The sequence below is a fragment of the Drosophila bipectinata genome, chromosome 2L (assembly GCF_030179905.1).
Source record: "Drosophila bipectinata strain 14024-0381.07 chromosome 2L, DbipHiC1v2, whole genome shotgun sequence".
NCBI lineage: Eukaryota > Metazoa > Arthropoda > Insecta > Diptera > Drosophilidae > Drosophila > Drosophila bipectinata.
In genome coordinates, this window is record NC_091736.1 from 3,938,325 (window position 1) to 3,962,910 (window position 24,586).

The following is a 24,586-nucleotide window of genomic DNA, read 5'->3' on the forward strand; positions in this document are numbered from 1 at the left end:
TCATGAATAGTCATGTCATACACTTGTTTATGGCTAAGTGTGCAATGGGCTTTAAATTCCGTTTCTGGTTTCTTTTTTATTTATTCTGCTTCTCTAAAGTGGCTCTTAATCTTTGAGTAGAAATTGAATGGAATAAGGTTGTAGGATTTGTTTTCAATATTATTTTTAAAGTGTGTGAACAGATATTTCTAGGAGGTTATCCTGATTATTTTTCAACAAGTTTTATAATAATTTCACATATTTTATTTATTATTCAAAATTAATAAAAATCCAATAAGGCCTATAACTGATTTCGCTAATTAATTATATCGGACATTTGATAAACTATTTAAAATTGTCAGCGAAAAGCCATTTATTAAGCTTTGTATTACCATTTTCAGCCAAAATATTGACAATTAATATGGCCTGACTTCGCTTAGACAAGCCAACATGCCACCGCGGCACATAAGAGCGAGTGCCGCGTATGGTGTGATGTGCAAATGCAAATGTAAATGGAATTTTGGGGCCTCTGGCTCAGGGTAATGCCAAAGCATATTTACAGAATTAAAATGAACATTTTTACGCCGCCAGGAGTCCATCAACAAGTGCACAACAATAGGGGAAATTGTCTTGCTGCCACAAGGCGGGCATGGCACAAGGCGAACGGGACGAAGGACTCCCTCGAATTAAGAGTAAATAAATGTGTCTTGTCCTTGTTCATTGTTTGCTTTCAATCATGCTGCAAACAGAGGGATATGTGAACGCTTAACATAAAAATGGAGGCACTTGCCGGCCGGGAAGCCAGCAGGAAAGTGCCCATATGATTGGCATCTTCAAGCTCCATAATGGATAAATGCTGATGTAAATATTGCGTATACGCCGCCTATCCACGAAATTGCCCTGGGAAGATAAAATAAGGCGTAGGCTGGGTTGTCCAGCCCTTGAAGCAATTAATATGACTGAGAATAATTATTCGATTGCGAGTCTGGCCGCGCCTTAATTCCTTGTTAAATTTTAGGGGGGACTTATGGAGGGGTATTTTCGGAGTCTCGTTAAGTGTCTGTAAAATTGTTTTGGGCCTGTATATATGTACGAGTCTGAGGATGGTGCGTTATTTGATTTATACATCGTTTCCATTTTGTGTGGCATTTTGTCTGAATGAACACGAAGCCGAGTCTCGTCAGTCCTAGCTTGATTTATGCATTTCTACTCCTCGTACTTATAATTTTTCTCCCTGCTTCAATTAAATTTAAACAAAAATTATTATATTTTTCCTTTGAGGGGTGCGTCAGTCGCTTTCAAATTAGAAAAAATATTTGCGTTAAATTGTGTGTGATTAAATGGCAGAAAAGCGCATTAGTTAGTAATTAAAAAAAAATAATTATACAATCAATACTTTATGTTATTTGTTGAAATATTTAAACTGACTAAGATGCAATGATTTTTTGGTTAAATACTTAAGCAGATAAGAATTTAAGTCCTTCGTAATCCTGAGCAAGAAGTTGAAACAAATCAACCCTTTGGGGTTCTTCCTTTAATACTTCACTTTACTCTTGTTGGGGACCTAATGCTCTTCAATCTAAAGCTCTTCAATCAAACGGAAATTTTAAGTAAATATTTGCTGTCCGTTGATTTAGACCAGCCGATGGAAAAATGCCCCAAGAAATGATGAAAATATCGTTCTGTTGGGATTTCAAGTTGAAAATTAATGAGAATGTAATTGAAACAGAGTGTGCCTGCAGGGCTGCGAGTGCATTTTGGGTAAAATAAAGTTATCCTACTAGGATAAACTTTGTTCGTAGGTTGCTAGCGAATATTTGGAAATAATTAAGAGTTAATTGGTTTGGCTTATACGCCCAAGTTTGCACTTGTTGGCCAAATACGTCATTGTTGCGATAAGCTTCGTGTACTCGATGTATATTTTGCAAATATTTCCCATATATGAGTTAGTCAGAACATTTTAATATGAGAACTGTTCGTATCTAAATATAAATTACTCCCTCGTAGAAGGGCAGTGAGTAGCGCATAAAACACGTAATAATCGCTACTTTATCGGGTCATTCGAGATAACTCATTTTGGATTAGATAGGAAGCTACATTTTTACCCGAATGAGTTCCCTTTATTTTATGTATCATCTAACTGGCGAGCTGCGACTTAATTTTGTTGGAGATTCGGAGGCACGTGATGTCAGTGATTTCACTAAATTAGCAAATGGTCAACGAACTTGCCTCTTTTTTGGCTTAAATATAACTTGCATACAATCTCAAAATAAATAAACATAGTTACATTAATCAACTGTGTGTTCTTAATCCAATTTAAATTCCTATTTATTTGCATAGCACATTGTTTGAATATTACAAAGTCTAATAGAATTTACACGTTTTCATTTGAATTGGTTAGAACGTAAAAAAACACATCGGGCTAGAAAAATAGGAATCTCAACGCGCAATACGTCAGTGTAACAATGTTGCAAATTTGATTGGTATTTATTTAATACATTTTCAATATTTTTTCGCCGCTTGATGGACTGCGATGAAGCTGTATCCACTTTGGGGCCACTCATCCACACCACTCAACCATACGAAGCAATGCATATGGATATGGTCAGAAGGACAGTTCCATGCTTCATTTTATTGTTTTTTTCCTTCATTTTTTTTTTGTTGCATTGACCCGGAAAACTAGCATTCAACGTCGGGCAGGAACAGGACATGGTTGGGAAGCATATTGAAAAATGCCGGTGTGCCTGATTGATTTACAGCTATGTCCTTCCGACTGGTGATGGAAGCCCGAAGGTGTTGCAAGTTGCAGACCAACCACATAGTGCTTTCCACTGCCAGACGGCTCGACCTTTGATTCTACTTGGGTATCCGTTGCATAACTCTGGGCGTTTCCACCGTCATTTGACTGGCCAGTGCTATATTGCACATGGATTCACATAATTAAGTTCCGATGGAAAAATGTGTGATAAATTGTTCACATTTGCTTCGTAAAAGTCAAATTGATTTTTGGCTTTGGCTTTGGGTCGCTCTTGAAGGTTTTGAAAGAAGTCGTTAACCAGACTTGCTTCTTTGAAAAAAATCAGATGAAACTTTTTGGCAAACTCGTTAGTTGTGATTTGTCAATAGTATTTGGGCAAAAAGTCACAACTTTATTATAAATGTTACTAGCTTTAGCTACAAGCAAAAACAAGCCTTTTAGGAGGCTCTTAGCCAAGATTTAGTTTCAAACTCTTAAAGGTTAAAATCTATTGTTATTTTTCAAAACATTGAAATATTTCTTATGTGTTTTTTATTGATTTTCCTTGACCAGATCTTTTGATTGGCCTTGCCTAAAATCACAAAAGCTTAATTGAAAATTTATGATGAATTCTCAAGCTTGGCAGCATTTGCAGATGCTGCTGGGAAATATGATTTCCCCGCCACTTTTCCCGCTTAATTGGATTCATTTTTTATGCTTCCTCAAATGTCAACTCGCTAATTTCAATTTGAATAATTGAAAGGAATAAAAAGAAAAGCTTGGAGATTAATTTGCCAATCCGTTTGGTTGTCGCAGCTAATTCTCTCGCCAGCCTAATTGTCTAAAACAATTTATGAGGGTCCTTCTCGCTTATTTAAGTTTTCAGTTCCCAGTTCGCAGTTCTCAGTTTATAAATACTTTTGCCCTTTGGTAATTCCTCATTCGAAACGTAACGAGCTTGGCAATTAATTAGCTAATGAAATTATATTTGAGTGCCTGAAACCTCTGGCCGCACAACTTGTTGACACTTTACATTTTTTTCGTTTTTGGCGGCAAAGTTCCTGGAACGCGTTTTTCGTATTTTCATCAAATGCCAATTACATTTCCCGTTGGCAAGCCTTTAAGAACCAACTTGGCTTGCCCTTGGGCCACATTTGTAAACGTGTTGAGTAATTATGCTAACAAAGCTCAAGAATTTAAATGCCGTACACACTTAAAGTGTCAGGTCCTTGTGCTGGCGGAGGCTTGAAATAATTATGAATCCTAGTTGGCTCATTAGCGACGGAAACAAACGATGGCTTTAAATGCAGTGTGTTCTCAAAGAGTGATATTTATTCCTACAATGAATTGTATGATTTTAAAGTCGCAAAACGGATTACAAAACCAGTTTTGGCATAAGCTATTGGAATCCCTAAACCATCAAAATAAACACGACATTATTTCACAGCTTTTCCCCCTTTGTCTTTGGTTTTTAAGCTGTCAAAATATTATTTTAAAACCGAAGTAGGCCTCGAATTTATTCAATGGCACCGTGAATCACATTTAACCCATACCACGGAACAACTAAAGAGGCTGCTACCAATAAATCAGCGTTAGTTGGTGGCCATAAAATGGCAAACAGAAACACATTGCCCGTACGCGTTGTTTGGTTTTGATTTTGTCGCCGGCCGACTGCACATCATGTATACGCCACGTTGACGAAAGCTCATTAGTGTGAGGGCCTTGTTTTCGAATGGCCGGGTCGGGCAAGGACACGGGACCCAGCTCATTGGCAGCTCATCAAACTGATTTAATGGCCATGTGACAAGGATGGGTGACAGGAGCCAGTGGCCGGCCACGTACGAGCAATTAAAATAGTTTACCAACTAAGCAATTATAACAATTATGGGCGGTCTTAGTGGCCAAAGTAGTCTGACTGTGCAATTACTCTTACTGAACTCTGAAAGAAGTTCAAGGCAGCATACCCGACACATATCCCGATGACAGATTCAAGTTATTTTCCTCCCACATATAGGGCCGCACAAACTGTGGCCAGCAACTGTGTTTGCTTATCACATTCAAATTGCACAGAAGACCAGAGAGGGCCCGCAAAGAAATTGTATGGCATCTGGCGGAAATGAAAGCATTCGGGGCGGAAAAAAGCAACTAGGGGAATCAAATTACTTGGCCTGCTCGCAAAGTGGTTAATATCAGGCTTGGGGTTGACTGGACTTGGTCTAAGCCAATTTGTTGTCTATTGTTCAGTTAATAAATAGTTGCCAATATCTTTTCTTCGAAACAAGCTATTTTTAAAAATGTTTTGAATTAGAAGCTCGTGGAAACTAGCTTGGAAGAGCTTAAACATCATTTGATAGGATTAAGTGCTTATGATTCTTTTTTTTTACTCAAAATATAATACTTTTCTATCAAAAGTTTTGATTCTTGAATTTTATTGCTAACTAATTTTTTTTGCTTGGAAAAACTAATCTTATTAGTTTCACTAAAATGTATTAGGCACACTTAATTAAAAATAAGTTTCAGATTTGAATAAATGGAAACCAGAAGCATCATAAAATAAAAGTATTTAAGACCCGCTTTTTTTGCATCGCCAGCAGAACAAAACCTTTTTTATTTTTAATAGAACAAGCCGAAGGATTCATTTCTAGTCTGTCTGGGCCATCCATTACACATGTTTGCACACTATCCGTCTGAATAATTCACTCCTAAGTCTACTCCTGGCTGGGCTTGCCGTTCGTTTACCCTTTTCCCAGTCGACTGTGATCCTGACAGCTGGAAGCCAGTTGAAAATATGTAATAAAGGACTTACGATTTATGACACCTTTCCAGGAGTGCCAGCCTCAGTGCGAAGCCGCCTCCGAGGTGGAGCTGTTGTCACCCGTTTGAGGCGGAGAATAGTTCAAAGGTAAGCGGCTGTGCACCTGTTGATTGCTCACCTGTCATCTCTGCATATTTTATCATATTGGGTTTACTGGGGAAACAATGTCTGGATTTTCTGTCTTAACAGGCTTAACAATTAAATAGGACAACTCTATCCGGGGCTTAATTGTATAATCTTTGTTATGTAGGTGCAACTATTGTGTTTCTGGAATTAATTTCATTATCTTCAGCTTGGGCTTGTGTCCTTAGGCCCTTTTCTGTGGGTTTAATGTTGTGGAAAATTGCATGAGGCAGCTAATTAGGTTGCAGGACAGACAGGATAAATTATTTGACCGGCAGGTGGCTGCCTCGAATGCCCTCCCCCTAAACATTTGAAATTTCTCCTATTTTTTCTTCATTTGATTGTTTTCGTTTGTTTGTTGTTGCTTATATCTAGTTTTGTTGTTGCGGTGGCTTATTTGTGTTGGCATGTGCGTGTGGAAGTGTGTGTGCCCCAAATTGTGGCATTGACTTTCGCCGGAAGCCAAGGAAAAACATTTGCCGACGGCTTCTGTCCCGCTCGACACTTCTGTCTGGCATTTGTAAATCAGTTTGCAGCCACAGTCCAAGCCTCAATTTTATTGTTAAGTTACCCACTGAAATCAATATTGCTTATACACATGTGTTCTGGCAATCGAATTTGAATAAATTAGTCTTCTTTCGATTTAAACTTTCTGACAGGACCTCTGAACAATATTCCCCCTGATGTGGGTCTTAAAATTTAAAGCTCTGCAATTCTTAAATACTTGATTAACAAAATTAAATTGTCAGCCGGCTACATAATGTATTATGCTCAAACGTGGCAAATGTGTCAAAATTAATTCTAAAATTTATACACATTGGTTTAATTAATGCAATTTCCGATGCTTTATTGTGGCCTGTTTAGCTTTGGTTTCGTGCCTCACCTGTCAGAATTATTTATGCAAATCGACAGGGCACAGTAACGGATGTTGGCAACGGATGTGAGTGATAAATGTCCTAATAACTTTTCTTTGCCGACTAGGAAGAGTTGTCATTCCCCTGACGTCACAAAGGCACTGCTCGAGTGCAAATTCTCAAATATCCAACGAAAAAATAAAATATTTAAATGCAAATACCGAACAACACAGACCGACAGGATGGTCTGAACTTTGGCCGCAGGAACACGGAAAAACACTGAAACCCGTTCTGCATTATAAATGAGAAAAAAACTTTTCAAAAATGCCTCGGTTGGACTCTTGAATGTATAACTTAAATATAAAGTGTTTCTAAAAATATTCTGTTCTACAGAAAAAGACACTATTGGTACTGACCATTTCCAGATATACAAACAAAATGATCTTTAATGGTTATGCGGTTAGCATGTAACATTTCAAATTAGAACTATTTTTGATTAATTCAAGAATCTGTGTGCATTAATTATCTCCTTAATACGTATTAACTTATATTTACCATCCAAAAAAACGTATTTTCTTGACTCAACTTTAACCTAAACCAATTTTAAGTGATTGTCATCAACAAGAAGCGTGCCCAATCTGGTAAAGAAAATTTGGTTTAAATTACTTGTCTCCTGCCTTGTGATTTCATCTACTTGTTCCACTTATGTTTCCTGTTTTTTTATTACCCATGTGTCATTAAAGTTAACACCCGATTTCCAAGTCTCAGCGACACGCCCACAAGTTCTATAATTTCTTTTTATCAAATGACAGAAATCTTTCTTTTGTTTTCGTGTCGGTTCTTTTTGTTGTTTACTGATATTGTTTAGCTTACTTAGCGATTATTATTTAAAGATACTATATAATTATAATTTATTGTCAACCTTTAAAATATTTTTTAAATAGAAACAAGAAAATAAGGCTAAAATCTTTTGCATACAGAAGCTAAAAGTCCTTCGTTCTGTAAGCCTTTTATTGTTTTAAAGGGTTTATGAGATTCCTCTGACTAGACTAGAAAAACATCGCGAAAAGAATTGATAGACAATTATGGATATTTTATGAGTTTTGTTTGACAAGAAGCTGATGTTTTTTTGATATGGGTCTTATGGCTTTAATGCTACCATTTCTACCACCCACATTTTTGGAAAAAGTGAGAATACTTTGAATGAATTTTAATTGCCTTTTGGTATTAAAAATGACTCACAGGAGCTTAAGGAATGCCCACGTTGAATTGATGCGTTTTGTTTTAAAAATAACTTTCTTAAGAACTCTTTTCTGTCTTTTAATATAATTATTATTATTGTAAAAATAAACTCACCTGTAATAAACGTTTAAGCTGTTGTACAATATCTATATGCTTTGTACAATTTTTTCAATTCAAATGTTTCGATCGCAACCACTGATGCAACTCAAGTTTCTTTAACTTCACTTAAAATCAACCTTTTCGCGGAATTTCAAGTACAAAGTCAGTTAAAAAGTTTCTCAATTAAACTGGGAATTCTGTTCAAATGGGAATCAATGATAGCGCACAAATGTAGGCTACACTTTTTCTCCACTCAATTAACTGGAATTTAAATCGCCAATTGTGAGAAAATTACACAAAAACGAGTTAAACCTCAACTCTTTTTAGTTGATTTTGAAAAAGTGTTAAGCCGTATAGGTTATACGGTTTTTGGTTGTTAGTTGGTTGTCAGTTGTTGGATATTTTACTTTCGAAGCGCGACGAACGAATGCAACGGCCACGAGACCAAAGACTTGTTTTATACCAACCCGCCAAAACCGAAACCCCAACGATTCGGCCCGAAGTCGATGGAGTCGGCACATCGTTTCAACTTCAACTGGTTGCTCCTGTTGCTTCTTCAATCGAAAGCTTGTCCCTCAGAAGCCGGCGTCCAATGGGTTCGTGTCCCGGCTATGGGGCAAGTTGCTGTCCGCCCACTCATTTAATGCTGCATCCTGTTGTTGTTGCAATGACGTCAGCGGAGCGGGGTCGCTTTGATTTAAAGCTATATTAGCTGCCTGCCATTCGCTGGAATCCAAATGGGGCAAGTTCTTGGGATGCGATTTGTGTTGTTGCCCTGCCGGTCACCTACGCACGTATATCGGTAGGCGGCGCCTACGCTGTAGCACCTCCAGCTCCAAAAGGACCCGCGGGGGCTGCAAAAAACTAAAATCAGATAGCCGAAATAGTGGAATAGTCATCCACATTCTAAATTTCATTCCCAAAAATATAACTCACCCCATTTTGGGATAATATTACATGTTTTGCAGCTGTATTTACTTTTCATTTTTGACATTCAGTTTCTTCTAATGAGTAATGGCATCGCTTAAAATGAAATACAATCGGAATCATTGCACAATGGCCGAGAATCAATGATGTTTAATGAAGAAGAGAGAGGTGTAGTTTTGGCATATTGCATATCCACATATTGGCTTATTATTTTCACTCCTAATGAGGTCGATCTTAAATGATTTATAAAACAACACAGTGCAGTTCTTCACATGAATGGCAATTTATTCATTTATTCATTGTAAGTCCAAAAACTAAATTTTAACAATAAAAATTTGTAATCAATGTAAATTTGTAATCAACTCCAAGTTTTAATACAAATCACATTTTTCTACCATAAACAATTTTGTAAAAGTTTGCTAATTTGCTATTCGCTCAAACGTAAAAAGAAATGTGCTTGTAATAAACATAGCATGGAATAAAATGGGAATGCAAACAAAGATCAAGCCCACGACAACACTGCGTATGAGTAATAAGAAGCAACTATATTGGAAAACAAGAAATAACCACCAAACCTAATGAAGGAAATTAGATGATAGTAAATGTTATGGTTGATAATAATTGCTTAACTATAACATCAATATAAAAATCATTTAGAATATGTAAGTTGTGAGAATATTTTTTTTTTATAAATCTAGAAAATTAGGTCTCCGAGCCAAAAAATTTATATATTTTATTTTATTTATACTATAATATAATTTATTTAAAAAGGTTAAATGTTAGGCTACAAAAATTTAAAAATTCAAATATTTTCCTAGTCAGTTTTCATGTGTTTAAGAATTTTATAAACATTTGTTAACCTTTGTTTTAAATCCATTTTAAAAAGATTCAAAATGCTTTTTATTTTTTTCCTATTATAAAGTATTTGAAAGCTTTTTACTCTGTACTTGAACTTAACTTGGCCTAAACTTATCTACATGTCGTTTTTGTAAAGCTTTTCTTTGGGCTCCAATGGTTTCCGGCTTCGATGTAGACGGTTTAAGCTTTCGAGCCATCATCAGCGCATTCTTTTGGCTGTTAGCTTTTACTTAAAACGCCAACTATCAGTGAGTAGATAAAATAAATGGAAAAGGACTCCAGATTATTTACTTTTGAAAGAACATCTAACCAACTAACAGAGATGAAGTTAAATGAGGCGGCTTACATAGGTAATGCCTTAATTTAAAAACACCAACTTTTTTTAATCAGTTTACATGGTCAATATTTAAGCTCTAAAAATAAGCCCTTAAAAATGCGTGGACAGGTGCAAAAATCTCTTCAGAGAGGTGGGTGCACCGGAATGCACCTACAAAGGCGAAAAGTCAAGTGCATAAATAAACGGTTGGCCACTTTTCCCCGTCAGGCTGCCCGTAATGAGAAATAAAATGGTACGGGGTGGAGAAGGGTGCACATGCCGCACGTCTGCGTTTGTGATATATTATCCGCTTGCCACAAGGACACTTTACTGTGTCCCTTTACCACGTGGTCCTAAACCATCCTTCCACCCACATAATGCTTGGTTAAATGTTTATGAGCCAAGGAATCAAAGTCAATCACGGAGCATACATTACAAAGTTTTATATTGGATAAAATGGGTGGAAAGAATTTGACGTTTGTAGACGTAAAACTAGTATAAGGGTAAATAATTGAAGAATTTATGATTTTACAATTAAGTAATTAGGAATATTTCTTAATTTTTTTTAAATTTAAATACTAATGCTCCAGAAATGTATGAAATAAAAAACATACAGTTTTTTAAAGTTATTTTAAGAGTTTTTCTTAGTTAATTTGAGTAGATAGTAGTAGAATAGATTTAGAATTAGATAGTTGTCCCTAGAGCATCGTCTTAAAGTTGCCACATGTTGCACCCACAATGACCCGTTAGTTTCCACTCTTATTCCATTCTGGTTGTCTAGCAGAAAGTGCAACTATACCTCACTCACTTTGTGCAGTAAATTAAGTTGCCTTATTGAATTTCCGCCTATCAATATCGTCTGCCTTAGGCACCTGTTGTGCACACACCAAGAAATAATATTGTGTATCGACTTTTTTCATTATATTTACACCTTTCTCCCTCTGCTGCGGTGGTTTCCGCTCTTCAATGAGGGAAACAACATTATACAAATGCAAATCAATGGCATACTTATATAAATAGAAAAGGTTGTTAAGTAAACTGATTGTTGAATAAAGTAATACCGTTAACAACACTCCCGGGGATTTTACGCAAAAAGTTGCAGTTGCATGAAGTAGTTGCCGAAGTTCTGTTTGTCTTGGGTTGGTGTGAATTTATTGCTTAATCATGCTCCATCTGAAATGCAAATAAAATGCAAATGCAGGTGAGAGGCTAGAGGCAAGAAGCGAGTGGAGGACCCCCGTGGGCCCGCCCACCTCAAAACCTTTTGGGGTCTAACCAGGTGACTAGTGCTTGTCTAACTGGACGGTGTGCCCCGTTTTATTTGCTGCCTGAATTCAGCCAGATTTTCTGGGTAGGCGGCATGCAGAAAAAAAATATAAGAAAATTGTGGCCACAACTTGGTGCCATTGGATTTATTCGCATGGCATGTGTGGGCGGCAGCGGTGGGACGAGTTGGTAAACGTTGCAATTAATACTTGCCACCCACACGACAGCCACTGCAACATGTTTGCATCGAACTCATGTTGCAAGTTCTAAAATCTTTCAGCTTACAACTTAAAGCTTTCGTTCCTCCGGCAACAGGCGGGTTTTATTATTACCTGTTTAGAATTTGACTAAGAAGGTAATTTTTGTCGGGAGTTGGAAATATTTTTATTTTATGATTAAACTTTCATTTTAATTTTGTATTTTTTTAAACAAATTTTGGTTTTTTAAACATGTAATTAAGTTTTAATGTATTTAAGAATAATTTTTCAAAAACTGTGACTACATTTTGTTTTTATTTATAATGAAGATTTTTTATTGCTTTCATATTCATATACACACTATAAATGTTTCAATACTTTCAACCATTTGTTATTTTCCCTGCTTGCTTTATTTATTTTGCATCAATGCAATATGCCACACAATTTACCTTGTAAATCAGAAGTGCTTTCGGTTGCAACAACAAATAATGAATTCAATGAATGGCATTAACAAACCATGAGTTGAATTCAAGTGAGTGTTGGCAGAGCTTGAATGCATTTTTTATAAATCCATTAAACAAACCTCTGGCATAATAGCTACGATTAATAGTTTAGTACTCAGATCCCAGTATCCTCCCTCCAAATTCCTTAAAACGTCCTTAAACTTTTATGCAACCTTTTGAATTTTTAACCAAACTTTTAGCTTGTCGACAGACTCGTCTTGGCCAAGTTGAGGGCCGGCTCTTGTTGTTCATTTGGCTACAAGTTGGCATTCTTAATGTTTGCTGCTATTATTTGAATGTTTGGCAAAAGTCTAGCCGTGCTTTTAGATATGCATCAGCATATAAATTTATAAGGTATTTTACAAGCTGAAAAATCAAAGACCCTTAAAATGGTTTTGGCTTCAAACATCGATTAAGAATTTATGATTTATTTGTGTCTTAAATAATAATTTATTGGAAAGTTTAATGGCATTTACTTTAATTATACCTTTGTTGACCTTAGTTTCACTTTTAAATGCCTTTTTTTATCATTAACAGCAAATGATATTAAAAAATTACTTTTAACTGATTCTGCATATATTTTCCAACTGATATATTTCATTGCATCAATGAAATAAAATCTATTATGGAAATGAGCTTTTAATTATTAACTAATATTTGGCGAAACGGAAGTAAAAGGTGTTAACCAGATTTGGCAAATTATATAATTGATATTGAATTATTACTATTGCTATTAGCTATGCTTATCACAAATTTTCAAGCCCAAACAAAACAAAATGCAAACCGGAAATGAAAATGCCACCAGTGAGTACAAGAAAGTAGAACTGGTTCTTTAAGAATTTTCAAACTTAAATATTCCTGTTTTTCCTTGGGCGGTCTCCATTTAAATTAGGTTATAGTAAAACAGACACAAGCCACGCCTACTTAATTAGCAGTCAGGCCCCGCATGATGTAATGTTTCGTGGGTGGTCCTTGCCATTCCGCCCCTGGAAATGGATTGTGTCCTGGCAAATGTAAAAGCAGCTGTTGGCAAATGTGCGAAAATTGGTGGAAAATTGCCGGCGAAATTGTCTGGACCTAGACCATGGCCATCGACGTGCTGATTTGCATAAGAGAGTTGGCGGCCTCAGCTGCAGTTTGCCAATTATTCACACGGCCTGCTTGCCAGTTTCTCAGTCAGTCAGTCAGTCATTCAGCCAATCAGTCAGGTGGTTATTTTGTCAGTAAGTCTGCAATTCAATCGTCGTTGCCGCCACTTCTGTCGCGTCACAGGGAAAATTTTCGCCCCTGGCGAGTGTAATTTTCTCAGGTTCTACTTCTGCTCAACGGCATTCTCGATATTTGCAAAGGAATTTGGCTTTCAGGGCTTTGTTTTTATAAACATTGGGCTCGCTACTTTTTCATTCTGCCTAAATTTATTCAAGTGTTTTCAAAACTATCTGTGCGAAGTTGGAGTCTATATAAAAATAAATGGATGACACATTTCCTGAGTCATTGGATATATTGAGTCGCCACAGTGGCTGCCAAAAGTTATTGTCTGCAAAAGCCATCAAACATTTTGTTAGCGCCAGGTTCTCATTTACGACATTTGTGGAGCCTTGGGAACGAATTATTTTACAGGTCATTGCACTCAAAAATAAATATTAACAAGATCCATATCGGGCTAACAACAAAAATAATTAAATACTTACCACATCAAACATAATTCATGCTAATCATTGAAATGACTTAGAGATAAAAAAAAGGCTAAAAAATTGCCAAACAAAATTTGTCTCACTTTTGGGTGGAAGAAAGGCTTGTTTCGACTTATATATTACAAATTAAAAAAAGTATTACCTAAATTGTAAACAAAATTACGCAATCGTGTCAATCATGAGCAGCTTATTGACCAAATGCAAAAATGTAGCAAATAATAATCTCAACATTCAATTTCAATGCAGAGCACATAGTTACAAAACATACAAAAATTTTATTTTCGCTTTTTTAGTGACTGGCGTGTTTTAATGAAGTAGTTTGGGTGTTCAAGAAAGTGTTGAAAGTTTTCTTCTCTTTCTCGGTTTTGTGATTTATATTGCTGGTAGTTTAATAAGCGGAAATGTGACAACATATACCCCACCCAACCAAAGTGGGAGGTTGACAATGAACTGAAAGAAAGCTGAATGAGGAATCCCAATTATAAAAATAATAAAAGTTTGCTTTTTATTGTTGTTTATATACACGCTTAAGTTGTATTAGACGAATTGTGATAACCCAAAAACGACTTTTAAAAATACTCATCACATTTCTACTCTCAAAAATAATGAACTATATATTTTTAAATGCCTCCTAATCGGTAATAAGCTCAACAAACAAAAAAAATTTTAGTTGTGCTTTGATTTCTGTTTATAAAGCTTTTTCGGCTTGGAATAGTTTCAAGTCTGCCGTGATACAGATAGGCTGTTCTCAAAATGAAGTCAAGTGTTTCAGTAGTGATTTTATATATTTTATTACACCAAAAAATACTTTTTGTTAGTTCCAACACAGCTGAAAATGTAACAGATTCAAATCTATTTGAAAACTGTGAAGAATTTTGTTATTCCCAAAATGGTTTCCTAAGAATAGAATTTAACCGTCATGATAAAGACTATAAAAGTACCATGGAATTTGATCAGATTGATCTACGTAAAAATTCGAATGACGTAAAAAAATTTAAATATGCAAAGAGGTGGCTAACTTATCAGCTTTCACATTGCAATGCAATGAATGAGATTTCCAATATTTCACCATACAATCCAAAAGAAACATACAACATGAAACTTCATGGAATGAAGCATTTTGATGGACTCTGCGCTTCTGGACCCGGATGGATAGTAGTTCAAAGGAGATTCGACGGAAGTGTGGACTTCAACCGCACCTGGAATGAGTACAAGGAGGGATTTGGCAATATCCAAGGAGAGTTTTTCATTGGACTTGATAGACTGCACTTGATTACCACATCGGCGCAACATGAACTTTGTGTTAGGATTGCGGATATTGACGGAGACTCCGTCTACGCCCACTACACTCATTTCGAAATCGGCAACGAGGAAGAATTCTACGAGCTAAAATATCTTGATGGATTTTCAGGAACAGGTCGTAATTACTACGTAACAAGCAAACACTCGAAGTTTTCAACTATTGATCGGGACAATGACAAAGACAGTTTTCATTGCGCAAAGAAATTCAATGGATGGTGGTTTAATTCCTGTCAATTTTATAGATAGTGATTATAATTAACTATTTAAATAGTAAAGATATAAAAATATATATTTTACAGTGCACCTAATGGCCCATACGAAGAAGATGGAGTAGACTCGTACGGCTCAAAAAGGAAGTTACCCTGGAAACGGAGCTTTACATATTCCCACTATTTTTCAGAAATGATGATAAGATCTAAAATATAAACCTTTTTATCTAAAATACTTAATAAATGTTTCTACTTAATAATCAACTTAATAAAAATTTGTTAAATTATTTAACAAAAAACCAGTTCTACACAATTTAAACACAGGCTAAAACGATTAAACTTTTTTGAATAAATGAGCGTCCAATATTGACCTGTTAGTTCCCGCTTTGATAGCAATAAGTTGAACTTGTGCTGAAAAATCGCGTATGAGATTAACTAAACTCAATTTTAATTCATAGACAAAATCAAGAGCTAGAAGAGCTAAGAACTTGGCTACAAGCTTAGCAGGGTGTAAATAAGAGCCAAATGGGGAAATATCGACCAAAAAATAAGAACAAATAAAATTTTTAGAATACTAAAAATATTATGTTTATGGCTGGTAAAAAATGTTCTCCATCCTGCATCAAAATCTTGAGACAAAATACTTTTAAGATTTTTTGTCCATTTTTCGTGATGGGATGCCTGGAAAATGGGGTTTTCCCATATAGGGCCCACCGTGATGTCTATATCTTCCCCAATTCTCATACGGTTCTCAAGCGGAGTACCTTAAACGATTTCTAGATCGATTTCCCATCATTCTGCATCAAAATCCTGAGACAAAATATTTTCTAGATTTTTTGTCCATTTTTAGTGAGGGATCACTTATAAATGGTGGTTTCCTCTATATGGTCCACAGGGATGGCTATATATTCCCCAATTCTTGTCCGATTCTCAAGCGGAGTACCTTAAACGATTTCTAGATTGATTCCCCACCATTCTGCATTAAAATCCTGAGATAGAATATTTTTTAGATTTTTTGTCCATTTTTCGTGATGGGACGCCTGGAAAATGGGGTTTTCCCATATAGGGCCCACCGTGATGTCTATATCTTCCCCAATTCTCATCCGATTCTCAAGCGGAGTACCTTAAACGATTTCTAGATCGATTTCCCATCATTCTGCATCAAAATCCTGAGACAAAATATTTTTTAGATTTTTTGTCCATTTTTAGTGAGGGATCACTTATAAATGGTGGTTTCCTCTATATGGTCCACAGGGATGGCTATATCTTCCCCAATTCTTATCCGATTCTCAAGCGGAGTACCTTAAACGATTTCTAGATTGATTCCCCACCATTCTGCATCAAAATCCTGAGATAAAATATTTTTTAGATTTTTTGTCCATTTTTCGTGATGGGATGCCTGGAAAATACGGTTTTCCCATATAGGGCCCATCGTGATGTCTATATCTTCCCCAATTCTCATCCGATTCTCAAGCGGAGTACCTTAAACGATTTCTAGATTGATTCTTTACCATTCAGCATTTAAATCCTGAGACAAAATATTTTTTTATGTCTGAACTACCAAAGTTCATTACGATCGTCCGAATATATCTTATAGAAGCCATATAACTGAACAATTGGAAACGATATTTGGAAAAAATACAAATTATGTTATGGTAAGTTTTAAAGATAGAAGCTGGGACTTGTTTGTACATTTTGTATAGTAATAAATTGGTTCTTTTAGATATTCTCATAAGGGTCGGTCAACTATATCCGATGTTTACGATATATATCCGGTTTTAACTGCAAGGGTATATCCACTTCGGCTCCGCCCCAAGTTAGCTTTTCCTTCTTGTTATTTGTTCCCCTTAGAGGCCTCTTTACAATTTATATTCTTAAAGAGCTTTAGAGATAATGAAACGATCAGAGAATACAATATATATTTTCGGTTTGAAATAGTTCCAAGTCGGCGGTGAGGCAGACAGGCCGATTTCAAAATGAAATCTAGTGTTGTAGCAGTGCTCTTACATATTTTATTGCGCCAAAACATACATTTTGTTTGTTCTGACGCAGTTGAGAATGTAACAAGTATAAATGAATTTGATAATTGCGAGGAATTTTGTTATTTCGACAACCATCAGTTAGTAGGATCTTTTAAAGAACATGATAAAAATTACGATATTACGTCAAAAATTAAGCGGTATGAACTTGAAGAATCAACTCAGCAAGTTAGAGCATTAACGTATGCTAAGAGATGGCTATCCAATCAATATTCACACTGTAGAGCTAAGGGAAAGATTTCCAATGTTGCACCTTACGATCCAAAAGAAATATACCAAATGAAACTCCGTGGAATGAAGCCTTTTGATGGACCCTGTGCCTCAGGACCCGAATGGATAGTAGTTCAAAGGAGATTCGATGGAAGTGTGGACTTCAACCGCACCTGGAATGAGTACAAGAAGGGATTTGGCAATATCCAAGGAGAGTATTTTATTGGACTTGACAGACTACACTTGATGACCACATCGGTACATCATGAGCTTTGTGTTAGGGTTGCTGATTTCGACGGGGTCTCCGCTTACGCCCATTACACTCATTTCGAAATTGGCAACGAGGAAGAGTCCTACGAGCTTAAATCTCTTGATGGATATTCTGGAACCGCTCAGAACTACCTCGAAACAAACAAAAATATGAAGTTTTCGACTATTGATCGGGACAATGACAAAGTCAGACGTCATTGCGCAAAAATATTCAATGGATGGTGGTTTAATTCCTGTGTATTTTATAGATTGTAATAATAATTGAGGCTTTAAATAATAGGGATAAACAAATATTTATTTTACAGGGCACTTAATGGTCCATACGACGAAGATGGAGTAGACTTGACCGGCTCAGGAAAGAGGTTCCCTTGGAAAGAGACGAATTCGTATTCAGTGTATTTTTCAGAAATAATGATAAAATCTAAAATTTAATAAATCTTTTTTTTTAAATACCTAATAAATGTGGTTGGATGTGCAACGTATTCTTAAATGACTTAATAATGTTTTAAAATATTTAAAGAAAACCATAAAATAAAGATTTTTTTTAACAGAGTCTAAAAAGATTAAATTTTTTTTACCAATATAGACCTTTTAGTTCCGACTCTGATAACAATACGATTAATTTTAGCTGATGAACTGCTTAGGAGATAAGCAAAATTCAATAAAAACTCATAGACAAACTAAGGAACTAGCAAGGCTAAGGAATTGATAGGTTGGACTGCCTAAAGACATTTAAAAATTTACCAAGGAACCAAATTTCCTTACTGATTTGTCAAAAAAATCTGAATAAAACATATTGTTAGAAGACTAATAATTATTTGATTTTGTAACACATCTTCGACAATGGGTTTGTAAGCCTTGCCTTTTAAGCTTGACACCATTTTGTGTTGATGTTCACATATATTACATAAGCAAATTTAAAACAAACGAATCGGTCATGAACCCAGAACACGTGACATTGACTTTCAAACATATTCCAAGATATTCAAGCAATTGCTGTTTGCTAAAATACTCTACAATAATATTTCACGTTTAATGGATATTAAAATCCACAAAAAAGATCCATATAAATCTATCTACATATTATAATATATATGTATTAGGCACAAAAATTTGTATTTGATCTCTTGAAATTAATAGAGGCCCCTTTACAATTTTTACTCTTATAGAGCTTTAGAGATAATGAAAACATCAGAGAATACTAAATAATTTTTGGCTTCGAATAGTTTCAAGTCTGCCGTGAGACAGATAGGCAGTTCTCAAAATGAAGTCGAGTGTTGTAGTAGTGATTTTATATATTTTATTACACCAAAAAAATAACTTTGTTATTGCCGACACAGCTGAAAATGTATCAGATACAAATGAATTCCAAAACTGTGAAGAATTTTGTTATTTGAATAGTGAATTCTTAAAAATAGTATTTGACAATCATGATAGACATAATAAAGGTACCATGAGATTTGAACAGGATACTCCTCATAAAAACTCTAAGGATATTAAGGGACTTAGGTATGCCACGAGATGGCTAACCAATCAGCTTTCACACTGCAATGCAAAGAAAGAGATTTCCAATGTTCCACCTTACAATCAAAAAGAAATATACAAAATGAAACTGCGTGGAATGAAGCATTTTCATGGACCTTGCGCTTCTGGACCCGGATGGATAGTAGTTCAAAGGAGATTCGACGGAAGTGTGGACTTCAACCGCACCTGGAATGAGTACAAGGAGGGATTTGGCAACATCCAAGGAGAGTATTTTATTGGACTTGACAGACTCCACTTGATGACCTCATCTTCACAACATGAACTATGTGTTAGGATTGCGGATACCGACGGAGATTCCGCCCACGCCCACTACACTCATTTCGAAATCGGCGACGAGGAAGAGTCCTACAAGCTAAAATATATCGAAGGATATTCAGGAACAGCTGGTAACTACATAGCTAAAAACAAAAATATGAAGTTTTCTACAATTGATCGGGACAACGACATGGTAAATCATAACTGCGCTAAGAGTCTGAACGGATGGTGGTATAATGATTGTTATGAAAAGTAAGAAATATTTCTCGCTCTAGTTGTACGTAAAAATTGTGATTAAAATGTACCTTTTCAGTGCACTTAATGGCCCATACGATGAAGATGGTAAAAGCCCAAGGGACGGTGGAATAATGTGGCTATGGAAAAGGGACTTTTCGCGATCCGTCACCTTTGCTGAAATGATGATAAAATCGAAAAATATTTAAATCAATTTTGCTTAAATACATAATAAATTGTTTTATAGAAACTTTTAGTTTATAAAAAATTCAAAAGCTTAAAGTTTTTGTATTAACATTGAGGCAAACATGTGCGGCTGGCAAATACCCTTTAGTTTCTGTTTTGATAACGAAATGATGAACTTGAACTGTTTGAGCTCAAGAATTGCTTTTAAGATTACGAAAGCTCATGAGAAACAAAATTATTTTCGGCTTGGAACATGTCAAAGTCTAGCGTGACTTAGATCACTCGTTTAAAACGAAGTTCATTTTGTTGTTTATTAGTGCTGGTTATTGCAGTGTCTTACAAAGTATATATTGTACAACAAAGGATTTGGTACAACTCCAATGTAGTTTGCTTGAAAGGTGTTATATACCCAAAAGCTAAACAGAATTTAAAAAAAGGCCGCTGGGTATTTGAGTTTTTTAAATTTTAGTATTTTATTTTTCTTAATGAAAATTTTTTGTAAATGCCCTAGATAGGGCGTCAATTGTTTGATTGCGAATGAAAACAAATGGACCAATAAAGGGTCTGATTACTAAACAAAACAGACGGATCAATGTATTTCTATACAAAAGGCTCAATTGCTTAGCTTGTCCAGTGGCCTCACTGATAAAATTCATTGACCATCAGAAGCAGATTGTTGAGTAGAGAGGCAAGAAAACATTCAGCAAACGTAACAATAACAGGACAAGCAAGGGAAACCTTATCCTTGCCGAGCCGCAGTATACGTGCTTGGCATGCCACTCGTTTCGGTGCTGTTCACCTGCTGCCAGGATACGGCATTACGTGCCGGACAGGCTCAATTGCTCCCCTTATCCCGGCCCTTAATCCTTTTGACTATACAAAATTAAAGAATGCTCGCTGCTCAAGTGTCACTGCCAAGGAAATCTTGTTTCGATTGCGGTCAGGATAACACTCTGAAAGGATAGAAGCAAAAAAAACTCTAAAAGAAAGACAAGAAGGTTAGCAAGATGTAGCTAGAACGTGGGTCGAAAGGGTGTGCCCAACACCACAAGGTCCTAATTCGGGAATATGAAAATTGCTAAGCTTTCATGAAGTAATTAACTCGATTAAATGAAATTATTCTTTTTGTGGCAACAACTAAAATAAGGTGTCCTGGAAAATTACCAAAATAGTGTTTAATATGAAATCCTTTATTACTTTTTTTAATTTTTTTGTTCATTTATAGTTACTTATCCTCCAGTGAGTTCTTCTTTTTTGATTTCTTTTTTATAGGATCAAGATTAAGCTCATAGCTGTGAATTTAAAAAAAAAAATTAGTTTAAAGGTTATCATTTTAAAAGCTAGTCGAATACTTACGTTTTGTACCAGTCGTATCCTTCATACGGCGCCCTGTGAAGATTGTGGGATCGACTATGAGCGGGTCGGTCTTTTGGGGACTTATGCGTATTGACTTTGTCTCCGCAGACTAAAGTAAGGATAAGACATCCAAATATGATAAGGAAATTTAATTTCATTCCAAAGGCTGGCATAGCGTTAATGAACAGCCTAACATATTGAAAAGTTTTTATAAAAATATAAAACGAGAATGCTATTAAGTAAAACTAATTGATTTTTTAATTTGATTTGGTGCATTATACAACTTGTAAAAAATTTAAATATATATGTTATCAATAACACTTAAGCAAAAAAGCCGTATTTGTTGAGTACCCTTCTCCTAATTTGGAACGAATATTATACAACACCAATATTGTCATCCAGGGGAATATATTTACGTGAGACAACTGCCAAGTGCCAGAATAGGTTTAGTTCCATTCAAACAAGCAGAGATAGTGATATCCCACAGTCTCTCAGGGCGTGGACATCGAAAGTCAATCAATGTAATGCCAAGACAGTAAGGACTCCAGAGGAAAGGAGGTGGAGCTTGTTTGGAGAATGTAAACCACTGTGCTGTACAGCTTGTCAGAAACATATTGCACTTGCCACCTGACTGGATAGTCTTCCCATGCCCTGGATAAAAAATTATTAAACCAAAATGTAGATCTCTTACAAAGCGGGAAACAATTTAGTTAAGAGTTTTAAGTAAAAGCTTTGGAAGTGTTAAACTGAACTCAAATTGAGATCCTTGCAGAGGCTCTAGGCCTGAAATTATAGCATCTAAAGACTTAAAACTTTTCTGTAAGTCAAGTTCTGTAAGTCAAATACTCGAAGAAAGTTAAACAAAACACTTTTGGCCAAGTTTAGCCAGCAACATGTGGCATGTCTTGCCATAAATTGTTGAAGAAATAGTTTAAGTGAGTCTATGGAACAAGAACTGTCTAAAAACACAAAGCATCTAGTGATTATTAATTATTTAAAAAAAGATTTCACTGCGAATAATTGGGAGCGAAGGAAAAGAATAATATATCCGCCACGAAGTACGTTTATTGATTTGATAAATATTTAATGCTTTTTACCCGGACAAGCACTTTTGGGACATTGGGCTTCGGACCAGAGTGGGAAAATTTGCGTGTGAAATGGCTTAGTAGACGGTCACGTTTTGCCTATAAACGCAGATGAAGAAAGTGAGAGCCAGTGACAGTAAAGAAAGGAAACTCGCCTTTCCCTGCCCACCTTTTATCTTCATACCAAATGTCTTTCTTAAAAAAAAAAAAAACAAAGTATTGCAGGAATAAATAAATAATAAATAATGGAAAAAATGAATGAATATTTGAAATTTTTAACTGAAATTATTAAAATTAATGCGCAAAAAACAATGTTTAATTAAGAATCGTTATTGCTAAGCCATTCATAAAGGTGTGAAAATAAACCTCATTGAAGTTTCGTTGTAGTATGGACCATTATTTGCAGCTCGTGCCACAGATAAATCCATGCTACGTGCCACTTATGCGCTCAAAGATTATGTTCCAGCTTATCTAGAGTGCCATATTGTAAAAATTTTATAAACGAAGCATGATGGGCGAATCAATTTGTATTATTTTATAATCATTGAAAGTGGAATGAGCTGTTCCCAGACAAATTGGAGTCACTTGGTTAAATCTTTCAAATAAGTTGCCTAGAAAAGCAATCTGGAATAGTCCCTTCAGATCCACAACAAAAAGCAAAATCATTATAAGTAATTATGCATTGTTATCCTCACAATGCAAGGGAATGAAAAAAGGTGTGGGTATCCTTTCAGACAGATTTTTGCTGCTCATTTTTTATTTTTGCTTTTCATTTTTTATTGTTGTGCTTTTTGCGTTGATTGATTTCGCTGATTGCTTTTGGCCTTGGCCATGAGTCGGCCTTGTTCTATTAATAGATAGACCAATCCTTTCAGCCATTGGGATGTTGCTTTTATTTTTAGAGGTCTTGTAGTTTCGCTTTCAACAAGCATTCAAAAAATATATTTTATACATAGTTAATTGATTAAAAATTTATTAAGATAGGTTTATTGTAAGGATGGGAATTGTAAATTTGTACATTTTTATGTAAAATTTCTCTCTCTGCCTCGAACTTGACTAGTTTTGAGGAATCGTGTCGCGCGGCTGGCCGCAACCTGCCACAGGTTTTAATGATGACTCGCCTACATGTCTACAGGGGGTATTGTGGTGGTACACTAGGCTTCGCCTCCACCGACTCTCATGTCATTATGAGTTATGTGTCTGTGGTTCTGCGGAGGACGTCTCAATATGATTCCTCCTTTGCGAGGACACCGCCCCTCTGGCCCTTTCCGGTACAGTGCCAGAGTTCAATTACCATAATTAATGTGAGTACCTTGTAGTTGGCTTGGTTGCACTTCAATTTAAGAGCAACTACTGCCAAAAAATTAAAAAATCATCCTTGTTCCCTTGACAAACCTCGTAGTCTTCGTCCTAGAGAATAAAGCTAATGTGTGGATATTATAAAGTTTTATATCCAGTTACTTGTCATATTTTATGAAGCTTTTAAAAGACGCTCATTTATCTGTCGCCAGGTGACGTTAAATGACTTCTAAAGACGACACGTGGGTAAAGGCTTAATAATCACCTCTACCTGACCCATTTGTTCATTTATGTTGCCTCTTTTTGGATGGCCACCAAGTGCACTCAGAGAATTATTCTGAAAGCCTCACAAAATAGGTCCGTAATATTTTTTGATATAATACAGGTTTTTAAAACTTCTACTTATTTAATACTTCTTTGATTCTTAACTTTTAAATCGTTTTTAAGTAGTACCTATTAAAAAAAGAAAAGGGTTAAAAACAGTCGACCCTATTAAGTGTTGCCCAGGGCGCTCTGAAAGTCAAGTGCATGAATAAAAGGCTCACCTGCTCTTAATGAGAAAGGCGATGATGAGCGTGAAGTGGCGTACACCTGCCGCTCGGCTGTGTCTGTGATATATCATCCGTCTGCCGGAAAAGAGGCAAGGACACCAACGCCCTGTCACCTTGCGGTTCACCCACATGGCCACCCACTCGCCCACTCATCTTTAACATTTAGTGGGAAATGTGAAGCAACAGAATAAGATAGAATCACGCACTCATTCAACTGGTTTCCATTTCTTCTCCTCGCTGTCAGATTCCTTGCATTGTGGGAATTGCAGGGCGTATCTATTAGATACATTAGAGTGGAGGGAAGCTCAGGATGTATGCAAAGAGAATGAATAATGTTAGTTTAGAAATTTCCAGCAAATTAATCTAGTTTACTGTCTAATCAGATTTGATACTCATTTTACTGACTGTTGAAATTAAATATTAAATTATTCAAGA

General features: G+C 35.9%; 3 protein-coding genes and 1 long non-coding RNA gene across 7 annotated transcripts in view; 2 read left to right on the forward strand and 2 right to left on the reverse strand.

The window, feature by feature from the left end:
• sNPF (short neuropeptide F precursor) overlaps nt 1–19,819 on the reverse strand; it is a 38,278-nt gene extending 18,459 nt beyond the window's left edge. The window contains exons 1-2 of one of the 3 annotated variants that reach the window (XM_070276659.1): nt 19,746–19,819; nt 7,865–8,703 (exon numbers count right to left, since the gene is read on the reverse strand). The gene's annotated coding sequence lies outside the window, so the exon portion shown is untranslated. Of the gene's footprint in view, nt 1–7,864; nt 8,704–19,745 lie in introns of those variants that run through there. The other 2 variants (XM_070276658.1, XM_017239922.3) reach the window with 2 other exon arrangements.
• Nucleotides 5,284–15,348, forward strand: LOC138925694 (uncharacterized). 2 transcript variants are annotated; one of them, XR_011441889.1, is made up of 3 exons: nt 5,284–5,618; nt 14,429–15,157; nt 15,212–15,348. It is a non-coding gene; the product is annotated as an uncharacterized lncRNA (long non-coding RNA). The 2 variants fall into 2 exon arrangements; XR_011441890.1 differs by having other exon boundaries at nt 14,695–15,157.
• LOC108124270 (ficolin-1-like) lies at nt 18,862–19,898 on the forward strand. Its single transcript, XM_017239879.3, has 2 exons — nt 18,862–19,692; nt 19,754–19,898. Exons 1-2 carry the CDS (start codon nt 18,905–18,907, stop codon nt 19,881–19,883), a joined length of 918 nt encoding a protein of 305 aa, XP_017095368.2. The 5' UTR covers nt 18,862–18,904; the 3' UTR covers nt 19,884–19,898.
• A 1,131-nt stretch (nt 19,899–21,029) lies between these two features.
• On the reverse strand, nt 21,030–24,373 carry LOC138925693 (uncharacterized). Its single transcript, XM_070276661.1, has 3 exons — nt 24,146–24,373; nt 21,217–21,405; nt 21,030–21,152 (listed from the first exon to the last, which is right to left on the reverse strand). Exons 1-3 carry the CDS (start codon nt 24,280–24,282, stop codon nt 21,086–21,088), a joined length of 393 nt encoding a protein of 130 aa, XP_070132762.1. The 5' UTR covers nt 24,283–24,373; the 3' UTR covers nt 21,030–21,085.
• Nucleotides 24,374–24,586: the final 213 nt, after the last annotated feature.